Source organism: Hydra vulgaris, chromosome 01 (assembly GCF_038396675.1).
Source record: "Hydra vulgaris chromosome 01, alternate assembly HydraT2T_AEP".
Classification (NCBI taxonomy): domain Eukaryota; kingdom Metazoa; phylum Cnidaria; class Hydrozoa; order Anthoathecata; family Hydridae; genus Hydra; species Hydra vulgaris.
Genome location: NC_088920.1, coordinates 60830001 through 60844476, shown reverse-complemented (window position 1 = coordinate 60844476; position 14476 = coordinate 60830001). Strand labels below are relative to the sequence as shown.

The 14476-nt window shown below is 32.2% G+C and overlaps 1 protein-coding gene and 1 pseudogene across 1 annotated transcript; both read left to right on the top strand.

Annotated features, from left to right (window-relative positions):
- The first annotated feature begins 2534 nt into the window (after positions 1–2534).
- Positions 2535–3029, top strand: LOC136074595 (uncharacterized). The gene has a single exon (XM_065786930.1). It carries the CDS (start codon positions 2535–2537, stop codon positions 3027–3029), a length of 495 nt encoding a protein of 164 aa, XP_065643002.1.
- Positions 3030–4544: 1515 nt separating this feature from the next.
- Positions 4545–4758, top strand: LOC136075641 (U2 spliceosomal RNA; annotated as a pseudogene).
- The last annotated feature ends 9718 nt before the right edge of the window (positions 4759–14476 follow it).

Here is a 14476-nt window from a genome sequence, read left to right as displayed (position 1 = left end):
TTCAAAAGACAATTGTAGCTTTTTTGTCTGGAGCTCTCGACAGAAACAGAAAAGAAATAGAAACAGAAAAGAAAGAGCCGAAAGAAATTCAATTTAGAAATTTCAACAGAAATTCGTGGCCATACTGCCCAATCATTGACATTGCAAATTCTTTAAATTGTAAATTATTATACAAATAATAATATAAAATCAATAACTATTTTTTATTAATAAGTTATTCAAATCTAAATCTAATAAATTGAGCAATTTTCTATTGTGAGCATTTAGTCGAAGGTTCGCTAATTGCCAGCTTGGCCCTGAATTGAATCAATGCTTGCGAGACCTTGCTGCGCCCAGCACTGGCTTGCAGATACCGGCCGGTTGAAAAACCAATGGGCCGGTATCTGCAAGCATAAATTTTTATTTTATGTTTTAGCAAAATTTAAAAATTTCCATCGTTTAATTTTTTTTTGTCTTGTCATAAATCTGAGACGTGATCATTTAATGGAAATACTTTGTGGTCAGCAAGATATTATCTAAACGCTGTAATAGTTAAATTACACCACACTGTGATCAGTCTTCATAGCAATAGCTGCTATGAAGACTGATCAAGAAAAGGCAAAAATCAGTACATCGACTTCATTTGCTACGATTGACTTGCAGCAAACGATGCCACTCCTAAAATAACAACAAATAAAGTGTTCTACCTGCACCAGATGTGGCTTTACAACTTGGGATTCATGTAGTGTATATGAAAGGAGAGATGGCAGTGTTCTGCAATTGGACGGAGGACATGGCTAATAGGGGAAGCACTGAAATAGCTAGCTGCGTATTACGGTTTGCAAAGACATGCGAGGAGAAATATGATCCCCCTGTTATTTGGTCAGACTATTGTGCTGGCCAAAATATAAATTTCAATATAATCACTTTATATCAGTACCTTATTTTGAAATATTTGAACACAAATTTATACCTTATTTTAAAATAATTGACCACAATACCTTATTTTAAAATAACTGACCACAAATTTCCTGAAGTCGGTCATACTTACATGGACTCAGACCGTGACTTCGGAAGAATTGAAAAAAAATTAAGGTAGATTCAATTTATACGCTAGACCAGTATAGAGATGTGATTAGAAGTTCTGGAAAAAACAACAAAATCATAGACATGGTCTAACATTTCCGGAAATTTGATGAGTTGCCAGGAAAACTGGCAACTAATCAAATATATATTTAATAGGAAATGGTCAAATATTCTTAAAACAATATTAGATGTTATCCTATTTTTGGGTGAACGTGGATTGGCTTTTCGGAGATCCTCCCAGCGAATTGGAGATGTTAATAATGGCTTTTATTATTAATAACTTTTTGGGTCTTATAGAGTTTCTTTAAAGTTGGGACCCTATATTTAAAGAGCATGTATTATCAGTGGAAGAATCTCAGCGTAAAGGCAAAAGACCTCAAGATCATTATTTATCAGCTGATACTCAAAATGAATTCATTGCAGAATGCTCAGATTTGGTGCGACAGCATATTTTACAAGAAAGAAGATCTGCTAAGTATTTCACAATAATAGTCGATGCAACACCAGACTCGTCACATACAGAGCAAACAACATTCATATTACGATATGTAATATTAAAAGATTCACAATTTGAAATTGTTGAACGATTTCTAACATATGTAGATTGCAACAATAAAACTGGGGATGAAATATCTCAAATGGTAGTGGAAACATTTCAACATAACTCCATTCTTCTCTCAGATTGCAGGGCACAAGCATTTGACAATGGATCAAATATGGCTAGAAAATACAATGGTGTGCAAGCCAAAATACTTCAGTTATGTCCATCAGCACTATTTTCCCCTTGTGGATGTCACACACTTTATTTGTAGGAAATGATGCGGCAGAATTTATTCCTGAAGCTCTAACATTTTTTGGAACGATTTAAACAGTATATAATTTTTTCAGCTCAGGTCCAAAACGATGGGAGATATTATCAAATCACATCAATTGCTCACTAAAAGGAATGATCGTGATCAGATCAGATCGTGTTAAAAGTGTCAAACCTTTTGCAGCACAACTTTCTAGGATTAAATTGTCATTGGAAAGGCTTTTAGAATTAAATTTGACTTTTAAAACAAGAACTGAAGTAGAAGGTGCCTTATATTATATTAATTCATTTTCCTGCATAATAATGTCATCAATATGGTACAAAACTCTTTTTCCGATTGATTTTTGCAACAAAGTTATTCAAGCAACTTTAGATGTGGAAGTGGACAACATAAACCATTTACTGAGACAACATTTTGAGCTTCGGATTAAATGGAAAGATATCTGGTCAGAATCAAAGAATGTTGCAATGAATTTGGATATAGAAGTCAAAGTATCAAGAGGACGTGGTGTTGCAAATCGCAAGAGATAGAGTTGTTAGCGAGCCAGAGAATCAAGGGTTTACAGATTTAAATGAAGATGAGACCATATAGGAATCATGCTTTAGAAGATTTGTTTTCTATGTGGTAACAGATAGTGTTATTGCTGGCCTTACTGTAATGTTCAAAGCAGCACAGAGCATTTCAGATAAGTTTAGCTTCATGTGGAATTATCTCAATATTGATTTGGGTACATTGGAAATGAAAGCAAAGTTATTAAGTGAAGAGTATTCAGCAGATGTTAGCAAAGATATTGTAATGGAAATAAAACAGTTAAAATCTATACATTATGCACATTTTAGATCGAATCAATTAAGCCCCTTTAGACTCCTAAATTCGATTAGTCGAACTAATTTACATGGCCTTTTTCCAAATATTTGTGTATGCTTGAGAATATTCTTAACAATTCCTGCTACAGTTGCATCCGTCGAACGCTCATTCAGCAAACTAAAACTGATTAAAAACTTTTTAAGAACTACAATGCTACAAGGACTGTTAGTGGATTTGGCAATGTTGAGTCTCGAATCTTCAATATCTAGTTCAATTGATTTTGACAAAGTTATTCGACATTTCGCTTCAAAAAAAGCAAGAAAAGCACCATTGTTTTGTAAATAAACTATTCTTGAAATAAACTATTTGTTAAAATTCTGTTTTTATCAGTACTTGTATATTTGTTGAGATTGATTATTGTATTATTGAACATGGTTGAAACGTGAAAAATAGTCTGAATTTTTATTTCAGAAATATCCTTTAATCTAATAATGAAAGAAAAAGTAATTACATAAAAAAACAAAACAATAATCCAAAACGGTAATAATTATTCTTTATATTATTGTTCTTTAGTAAATGAAATAATTGTAGCTAGAAATAAAACTGTAATGCAAGATTGTATCCTCTTTGTGAACAATTGACGATTTCAAAAACCAATGTGGAATTAAACCACAATTAATTCAGCAAAAGCATACAGTAATAGTTTAACATATTAGAATTATGGGAAAAGGGCCCAAAAATATCTCTTGCACCGTCTAAAATTAAGGCTCTTGACGGGCCTGTTTATATATACACATACCACAAAATTGCATTCTTTTATTATAATAACTTTTTATTCTATCAGAGACATACTACTAAACATCTTCATCAGTGTAATTTAAGACTGGCATTTTAATTATATAACTTTAAAAAATTTTAAAATATGATTATTTTTGTTTTTTAAAGTTTATAATTAAAGGAAACAAGGCAACTTATTTAACTATAGATTTAACCTACCTAACCGAAGCTTTACGCCATATCTGCACATGCGTTACGCTTGCGCAGAACTGACTGTCTACTTAATTTACGATCTACTTATTTAACGCGAGAGCGGATCATTGGTATCACACAACCAGTTACACCGTCAGTTGATTCGGTTTTAGCGTACGCGACGAAACTCACACAAAACTGCTTACGCAATTATTAATAAAGTTTTAGCTGGTCCGCGCTATCGGTATTGAAGTGCGTCACCCGATCACTCAGAGATTATTTTAAACATGATTAATGTATTAAGCTATTTTAATAGGTGCGTGAACTAGCGTTTAAATGATCCCTTTCACACGGTGCTGCAAGAAAGCAGTGGATTGCAAATTTTCATATTTATTTGCATAGTATAGTCGAGGTTTGCATGACAGTAAATAACAGATATGAAAGTTTGCTTCTTTATAGTTAAAAGTGTTTTGTAATTATATTAAACTATTATTTTTGCATGTGTATAAACATATAGATCCTTTAAATAGCATTTGGGCCCACTGTGTATTTAAAAACCTATTCATATTAGACTTTTAATTTCCTATTTGTCATTTTATTCAAAAATGATAACTTCAAAAGTATTATGACAGCACTCAGCTTGAACTTGATGGCAATGTTCTGACACCTTCTGTTTCAATAAAATTTAAGTTGTGAACTAAATCCGGAATTTAAACGTAAGAAAAGAGTTATAGGTATGTATTGGGTAAAAAAATACGCCTAAAAATCTTAAACAAAAAAAATGGAAACAAACCCGATGAATTTAAAGTATAAATAATTTAAAAAGTTTTACAATTTCCGTCCGATGTTATAGTATTAAGGTCATTCAAACATAGTAGCTTGCAGTCGCAGATCGCTTCTCGGCCTAATGGCTAAGATCAAGTGTGGTATCTGTTCTTATTTCGGCTCCGGACCATCTCTCAATTGGTTTCGGTGTTGGTAGAAAGCAGAAACAGCACAAGATCGAAACCGTGACAGTCGATAGAGGTTCTTGGCGTAGTCGCTTTTTCAGTGTTTCCTTCTACGTCCGGAAATCTTAAAGCGTTCCGTCCACTCCGGACGTTAAATAGAGATAAACCATTAAGTTGGCGCTGCCCAGTTTCGGCTGAGTGGCAACTAAAGCCTTAAGTGGGCATAAACAAATCCTTAAACGGGCCAAACAACCCTTAAATAGGCTAAAAAACCCTTAAATGGGACAAAATACGGAGTCTCGGCTCCGAAAAAACACCGCCTTCTAGGGCCCTGATTTCAGCTTCAGGTCACTCTAGTTGGTTGGTAAAAAAAAAAAAAAGTAGCTTGCAGTCGATTAACATGACTTTCTCTAACTTTGCTTTAAAATTCAGAAAGATAGAGGGTAAGGGGAGTGAGTGAAGGCTAAATTAACAAAAAAACGGTTAAAAGTAAGTTATATTTTTTAAAGAGAAGCTTAAATATGATACAAATATCTACAACTATAAGTAGTCTCAAAAGTTAAATGTTTTTATATACAAGCATATTTACAGATGTTTTTATATACAAAATTTAAATGTTTTAATATACAAGTCTTGGATACGTATTTGAATAAAAAGCTTCACTTCCTTATAAATACAACCAATAAATACAAGTTTAATCTTTAGAGAAGTTTTTTTGTAGATTAGTAAACTCATATTATTGTACCTACTTTTAGCTTATTATATTACCTTTCTGAAAATGTATAACATAAAATATCTCATTGCTGGCCAATTTTAGAGTGCACCTCTGTGAAGCTACTATATTCTGAAAAGTTTTATTTATTTTCCGCCAAAACCGGGGGCGTGAAAAAACATTTTTTTTTATAATAAAAACAATGTTTCGTCAAACCAAGTGATTTTAAACAATAAAATATATTGTTTAAAATCACTTGGTTTCTAATCTTTTCCCATCTATTTTTAAAATTTAATAAATATGTATCCTCATCAACTATTAAACTAAACAAGTAAGTAAAATACTGCCCAATTCATAATAAATTGTAAGTCACCTGACACTTGGCCATATCGTAAATTATAATCATATGCCAGTCAACATATTTTCAATTACTTTTAACTTTGCAATCAATAATTTGAAACAATGGGAAAACAGATCAAGTACTTGAAGGCAAAAAGATTGCTAAGTTCAGGTAATGTATGCAACATAAAAAGCAAGTCAGATATACAACACCTAGCCGTAAGTGCATCTATATGTGCTTTCTAAACCAAGTACCGATAAAAAAATGCTGGCAAGTTATTCGTTTTGTTGTCGATGGGCTGACTGGTTCTCGTGTTTTGTATGTTCTCCGACCAACACAGACTGCACAGATGGCATATGAATTAGGTGTTATCTCAGATATACAAGTGGCAGAACACCTCTATTACTCTACATCTGCTGTAGCAACACTCTCTTGGGATGCGACAACTAAAGCTGGGGTTCATGTCAACGAATGTCACATAGCTACTTCTGGACTACAGCTAACAATATTAATTGCTGAATTAGCAGGTGGCAAATCAGGGGACTATATGGTGCAGCTAGTAAATTCTTTTCAGGACATTGCATCAACTTATTCAAAATTTACAGTTATACAACGGCATATTATACTTAACAAATTTCGCAACACCTGTAAGTCTACTCTTACAGTCAAAGTAAATCACTGTATCAATCAACAACTCAGTGACATGTTTTGCAAGCCACTAACTCAACTGCAATGTTCATCCTTTAGATGGTCTGACAACCGAAGCTCGGAAAATTCTACGCAAACTTGACACAAGCTACAATGTTACAAGCCAGGTGTATGGGAATGAGTGTCATGCTGCCAATATGCTTAATGCTGTGACAAAATTTAAGTAACTTTTTTATATCCATATAATTTTAGTTTTAGGAATTAGTAATAAACATGACTATATAATAATTACGGATATGTATATTAATAAAAGGCATTCTTTTTGAAATTTAGATACAATATAAAATCTGGTGACCCAGCTGGTTTTAAGATATACTTAATCAGCAATGGTCTGAAACCTGGAGTTATTGTTCGACAGGGATTCGGCTGCATATTCTATTCCATATGGCAGGCACTGTTTACCAGCTGAAAGACAGTCTCATCACATATCTCAAAAAATACTGTAGCGCAGCTGCATTGAGACTTGCTCTCCTGGGTGATTTTAACAATCCAAAAGTTAGGAATCAATTAAGAGTTTTAGGTAGGTTGTCTTTGCATGTCTTTTAACTATCCATTTTTTTAACTATCCATTATATAAGTTTAATCATTCTTAATTTAATTCCTTTTCCTCTCTTTCCCTTGCGTAATTTTCTTATCATCATTCTTTTTCTTGACTGCTTTTTTTATTGTTTTTCGTAGTCTTTTTTTTCATCTCAATAAGAAAAAAAAAATTTTTTTATAGTTCAAAATGATATAGAAATATGTATATCAATTTTACCAACATGCAAGTATCATTAGTTGCGTGGTTTAACAGTCGCTTAGTATTGGCACATATGTCAAAAAAAACGTAAACTATAAAGTTCACAGTAGAATGGCAGCATACTTTGAAAAAACATGTATACGTCACTATCTTGTTTTGATAACTGATCAAAAAAAAACAATATCAAAGTTTCTTTTTCATCAACATTTAAACGATACCAAGATGTTCTATACATTAATCAAAAAATGAGCAAGGAAATTGTGCCTTAATATTTTTTAAACTTTTATTATTTTTTTTCAACATTGTAAATAGGTAATTAAAAAGTTCTTTTGAAATAAGATATTAACGCATTAAATTGTTCTTTTTTTTATAAAAAAATATGTGTTATTTCTTTTTTTATTAAACTTTTGTTTTTTATTTCAACTGTTATTTTTTTGTTGTTGACTTTTTAACATTTTCATTAACAGTTTAAACAAATAAAAAAATGGACTTTTAGAGCAATTTTATGCTACTTTTAAGACTGTATAACAGAACCTTAAAATTAGCTTAAAATTGACACGCACCTAAGAACAATTAATTTGTTTAATGAAGCGTGACCAAAAGTATATAAAGAATAAAAAAATCAATTTTTTTTTAATCATGAATATTGTTGATTGTGTTACATTGCTGATGAATTGTTTCTCTATTCCATTTAAAGAATTAGGTTGTTTTATTTATATTATTGTAATGGAAGTATTACCAATGTTGTTTAATATAATACGTTCTGGAATAGAGTTATTTTTTTTATTGTATTTTATGCAATCTTTTCTATTATTGAAAATTATAAAAAAGATTATTAGCATGGTTAAACAGTCTGTTGAGCATTGGCACAAATACCAAAAAAAAACTTAAACAATAAAGTTCGCACTAAAATGATGGCATCCGAAGAGAACGTTTATACTACCTTGTTTCGTCTTTTTAAGAATTTTGTTTAAATTACCTAAAGATCAAACAGAAGCTATTTTATGAAATTTTATGTTAGTTTTAAAATTTTACGCTAGTTTAAAGCCTGTGGTTTAAAAAACGTTATTTAATTATTGTAAATATAAAGTTCTTTTTATTAAAAAAGCGTTTATTTTTTTAATGTTTTTTTACCTTTCTGTTAATACCCATTTATATACTGGATTGCCTGCAACGCCTTTTTTAATATTATTTTTTGTATTCTTGTACTTTTGTTTTGTTACTCGTTTTTCGTACCATACCGTTTTGCAATCCAACTTTTACACTACGACTTGAGGTTAAGCACCTAATTCAAACCTTTGATTTGCAATTTCTTTACCGTGACGTCTGTATATGCTGTTTAGTCGTATAAATTCTTTAGACTCCCTTTTTGTCATTCTTTTTGTACGCGCCCCATTACAAATAATTTTTTTTTGCTTTTCAATTTTTTATTATTAACTTATTTAAAATTAATTTTATCAACTAATTATATAATAAACCTTGAAGTTTTCTTTGTCAATACCCATTTATATACACTCTTTCCAGCTCGTCCACTCCTTCTATTTTGTTTGATATCTTTATATTTTTGTTTCGTTTGGCACATCAGCGCCGAACGTCTTTAAAGTTGAACAGGTCCTCTTTCCACAGTAAAGTCCACGTCCTCTGCGTTGATTTGGAGAGAAACGTATTTTCTGTTTTCCTCTCGCGCTCTTATATATTCTTCAGAATGTCGAACGGAATCTTTGCTTCGAACCTTTTTTTTTCTTTTTTCTTCTCGCGCTTTTACATACTCTTCAGAATGTCGCACAGTAGCTTTACTCCTAGATATTATTGAGCATCATACGATGAATATTTTTCTATATTAATTTTTTCTTACTTTTTATATTTTATAACCCGTTTTTATTATATACCTTATTTTTTTCTTTTAAATACGCGCCTCGCCGCCCTTGACACCTGTCAACGCCAAACTTTCAACACCAAACTTTCAACATGCTAACGCCCCTTCGAACGCCTTGACACCTGTCAACGCCAACCTTTCAACACCTGATAATCACGCTTTAAACACGCCAACCTGTTAACACCTATTTAAACACCAACCTTTTTAAAAACCACCCCTCATTTTTATAAGAAAAGAAGAAAGAGAATTGTTTTATACTCTTAAATTGTTCTAAAGTATGTTTTTATGGAGACTATGCCATCATCAAATGGTTTTTACCATATCTTCTACAAATCCAACCTAAACAGAGAACTGAGTCGTAGGACTCATGTAACCGTTTTTGGCATGCCACTTAAAGCCAAAAACACATACATTGGGAAATGCTTTGAGCAAACGCGATACGACAGACACATCCTCCCAAAACCGGTAATGAAAAGAACACCAAACGAAGCCGAGTATTATATCAGAATACTCGTTGCAATACTTGAGGATATGGTGACCCCGATTCCGCGCTCTATTGAAATGCTCGGATACAGAGTCAGAATATTGCATAACGGGCAAACATCTCGCCAATAACAACAATGCAACCACAAAAACCTTAAGGAAACTCCAGACAAAGCAAGCGATAATGAAAATCAATTGAATAACAGCGATAACCAAACCTCAACCCTAGCAACTGCAAATTAAAATGAAAACAATAAAAAAACTTGATGCAATCTGCAGTGGAAGAAAAAAATTCAGCAAAAATGGAAACAAACAACCAGAACGAATGCAAGAAAACACCTTCAGGTTAAATTACGGTGTCAGATGATGAAGATAAACAACCCTAAAAACACGCAAGAAAGGCACAAAAAGAGGTGAAGAAACAAAATTGGCTGTTGGCGGAGAAAGCAAGCAAAAAAACAAAAACAAGAAGACAAATGCAGAATGCAGAACGACCATAACAAATTAATATAAAGAAATAGATGAGCTGGCAACCAGCGAAAACGAAGATGGAAAGGTGACGTAAGGTCTTCTTTCTTTTTATTAATTTTTTTTTTTATCGTTTTCAGTTTGAATTATATTTTTACGCTAGAGTTTTAAACAAAACTTATTATCATAAAAACACGTTTTTCTAAATAAATAAGAGCGCCAAAATTTGAATAGAATTCAATTAACCTTTTCGATTGCTATTATTCTTGTTTACTTTATCGTTTTAAACCACGTTTTGGCTTTAAGATCTTTTAACAATGGCAGTAAAATTCTAATAAGCATTACTAATGGCCTCAACAATAAAATCGAAAGAAAAAAACTTGATGAATTTCTTCCTTTATCTAAACTACGATATTTTCTGTATACAAGAAACTCATAGTATCAGAAAAATGCAAATGAGTAGGCCATTGAGTAGAAAAATAAAACCAATGGAGCTTCTATATGAAATAGCGGAACAAGTCCCGAATGCAGCCTTGCCGTTCCTTTTTAAAAAGAAACAAAAATAAATCAAATTACCCAAGATAAGAAATGTAGAATTCTTGCTGCAATTATAACTATGAAAATCATAAAAATAGGAATAAAAATTGTTTATGCACCAAACATCCATAAATAATAAAGAACATTTTTTAGAAAAATTAAACAAACATGCCCGCCTTTACGACTCATTAATTCTGGTTGATGACTTTAACATGGTTGGAAATCCAAACAGAAACAGGGAAGGTGCAGATTCTCTAAAAATTAACCATAAAGTAGGAGTTAAAAATTCAAATCTATTGAAAGAAAAACATAAAATAAATGACGAGTTTAAAACGCTATTTACGCATGAGATGGCCTTTACTTACATAAAGGAGGACAGTTCTTTTAAAATTCGAAAAGACCGCGTATTTGCATCGAATGACCTTATCAATGATTGCAAAAGCTCAACTTTGAAAAACACCTTAGGCGACCATAAAACAGTAACATGTAGAATAAAATTCAAAAAAACAACGAGAGAGGACCAAGATACTAACATTTCAATACAAATTTATTAGGCGACCAAACTTTCAGCGAAAAATTGCTAGAAGATTTTGAAAAACAAAAAACTAAAAAATTTAAATATAAAAATAATAAACAATGGTGGGATATAATTAAAACCCGCATCAGAGATGTTTCCATGGAAGCATAAAAATCTTTTAAATTGCAAAATAAAAAGCAAGAGAATACTTAAAAAAAAACAAATAAAATTTGAAAAAAATTAAACTAACAGAAAATGAGAAAATTAAACAACTCCAAAAAGAAAAAAAATACCTCTTTCATGACAAAGGAGTCTTTGTGAGAACAAAGCAACTTTTGTATGAAGACGGCAAAAAACCTACTGAGCCTTTTTCCAAAGGGAAAGAGATTATCGAAAAAAATTAATAAAACTATGCAGGATAAATATGACCTCCTAACTGAACCAAAAAATACCCTTATGTCAATAAGAAAATTTTACAAAAATCTATACAAAAAAGCACATCTTACTCAATAAAAAGAAAATGATTTTATTAAAAAAATTTAAAATTCCTAAAGTGACAAGCAGAACGCTTTCTTAAACATAAAATTTAGTAACGAAGAGCTGTACGATGCAGCCAAATCATTGATAAAGGGCACAACCCCAGGAATTGACATCATATTAAATTTTATCAAGAATATTAGGACATTTACTGCGAGGAGCTTACTACCCCTAATAATATATACTTCTTCAATGAAAACAGCGAACCAACTTGGACGCAAAAAACAGCCCTTATGTGCTATTTACCGAAAGATAGGGACCGAAATCTACTACGAAATTGGCGCCATATTTCTCTGCTATGCGGCGACTAAAAAAAATGTAGCAAAATGCGCTCGCGTTAAGACTTTCCAAAATCCTAAATAATTTACTTGGGCCGGCACAAACGTGCTTATTACCGGGTAGAAATATTTCTTCAAATATACTCCTGACAAGAGATATAATTCACTTCACCAACAAAAAAATTCCCTGTTTCAAAACTTAATCTTAAGAAAATTGACAATTGAATCTCAACCTACCTTTGGCAGAGCATATGCGCCGAACCCTTAAAAAGAGACATTCTAAAATTACCTGTCAACAGAGGGGTCTGGGCATTTTTGATGGACAAAACAAATACTCGGCCATCAGAATGAAACAAATTCTTTAAATGAAAGAAGTAGACAAGTGCCATCATAGCTATTTCTTGCAAAAAGAGTAATCTTATCCTCTACAAAAATTTAGCTAATAATAAATACCCGCAATGGCTTTTCCTTACCGGAAACAACAGCCCAAAATCCCTCAACCCAATGCCTTTTTTCTATAAAGATGTAGTTGAGAGAATTACGAATGATTATTAAATCTACAATATCATCCAAAAAACTGCAAAAATTATTTACTCCCGTATTTCTCACCAAAAAGAAAACTTAAATTTAAAACTGATCCAATTGAGATGGAAAGCGAAATTCCAAAAGGCTATCTCCTGGAAACAAAACTGGGAGAGAAATTTTGAATTTCATGCTCAGGTAACAAGTAAGAAAACGCTCTGAAGAATCCTTACTAACTCCATTACTACCCTCAAAAAAACAAAGTCCTGGAAAACTAAACGTGGCTAATATCACTGTAACTCCAATTGCCAAAACTGCAGCCGGGACGATTACACCCTACATATTAACACTAAAATCTTTTAACTCGGTACAAGCTCTCTTTTTGATAAATATAGAGGTTCTTCTGAAAACAGACACAACATCAAAAACAATTAACACCATATATGGTATTACAACTAATGAGCAATGGAGATGTAGAACTTTTAACCTTAAAGAAAATTCCAATGTACCTGCATCAAGAATTGCTCAAAACATAATAAACGAAACTAAATACATTTGGAAAATTTAGTATAACAAATATGCCAGAGAAAATAATATTGAAAAATTCCAGAAAGTGTTCTCTATAAATAACGCAATAAGCAATAGTAATATTGAAGACTTAAGATTCACCATTTTAGTATGGTAAATTTTAAGTCTTGATTATAATAATATATATAAGATAAAAACAATTGGATATTCAACCAGCGTTAAAACTGAATGCGTGCATGTCCAGAGCCGTCCAGAGATGGCGATAGTTGTGTGTTTATTTTTTAAGGTCGTGGGTTAATTGCCACGACTTTATTATTTAAACCACGATTATGTATAAAGGACATGAATATGTATTGTATTTATATTTATACACCCACCCCTAATTGTAAACTGACCCTTTATTTTTTAATTTTAATTTCTGTAAACGATTATATTAAAAATTTTGATGTTTGTTAATTTACTAAGAAAAACTCCACCTTATTGATGTAAACTAACCCTGATGTAAACTTTTTATTACGAAAATATATAGATATTGTTATCTTGTTTAAAAAAAAAAATTGACGATCGGACGTGTTTTATCTGCGACTTAAAAAAAGAGATTGCTTCCAAAGAAAAGTTAAAAACAGGTTTTTTCAAAACAAAATACGATCGACTTAATCAAATCGAACGACTATAAAAACGAGACCTCTATTCTACTCATGAAAATGATTGCTGTCGTAAGTGGTGTGAGGACGACTTTGATTATTTAAAATTTAAGATGAGGAAATAGACAGCGATGTCAAAATCAAAACAAATCAACAAATTATTACACCACCAAAGAGAAGCTATGCTAAAGCTGCATAGCAATAAATTAATAACAATAAAAAATCTTATAACAGAACCCTTCTGAGTTCTGTTCGAACAAGAATAAACATTGACAATGTTTTTAATGCGCTCGAGAAAAGATACACGGACAAGGGCTCGGAAGGGTTACAGTTTATCCGCCAAAACTCTGTCCTCGAAATTGTTGTGAAGACCTATGGAGCCAAAATGTCACTTCTCGAAAAGGGACTTGATGATTTGGGTTTTCAGTATAATTTTTATAAATCAAGTCCTTATTGTAACCCACTTGCAAATAGATCAACTCAGGCGCATGTGTCAGTATTTAGCTTTCCACCAGAGAAGAAAAACGATCAAATCGGCAAAGTATTCGAAGAACATGGGTGTGGAAAGCATGTCCTTACACGACCTGTGATGAGAAGAACTGCTAAAGGCAGAGAATTCTACAGTGGCATCCTTGTTGCAGTGCTGGAGGACATGCCAGCTCCGATCCCCAGATTATTTAACATCCTCGGGTACTTTGTGAGAACAATGTATACAGGACAGGTTGCTGAAAATATAAGACAGGTGGCAACAGTTAAACCCGTTGCAACAATAACTAATTTAGTAGTTGAACCTTTTGCAAAAATGGAATTGCCCATGACAAACATAGAGGAAAAAACACCTCTTAAAAAAAACTAATCAACTCTATCGAAGAAATAGAAATTGAAATAATTAGAACTGAGGAAGTCCAAAGAAATGACGAGCAGAAGGCGACTGAAACGAAATTGCAGGAAGATAAACCACAAAAGATATATAAAAGGGAAACC

Bases quoted from the DNA above. Each gene is read 5' to 3' on its own strand.
- LOC136074595 (XM_065786930.1), top strand. From the start codon at position 2,535: ATGTTCAAAGCAGCACAGAGCATTTCAGATAAGTTTAGCTTCATGTGG.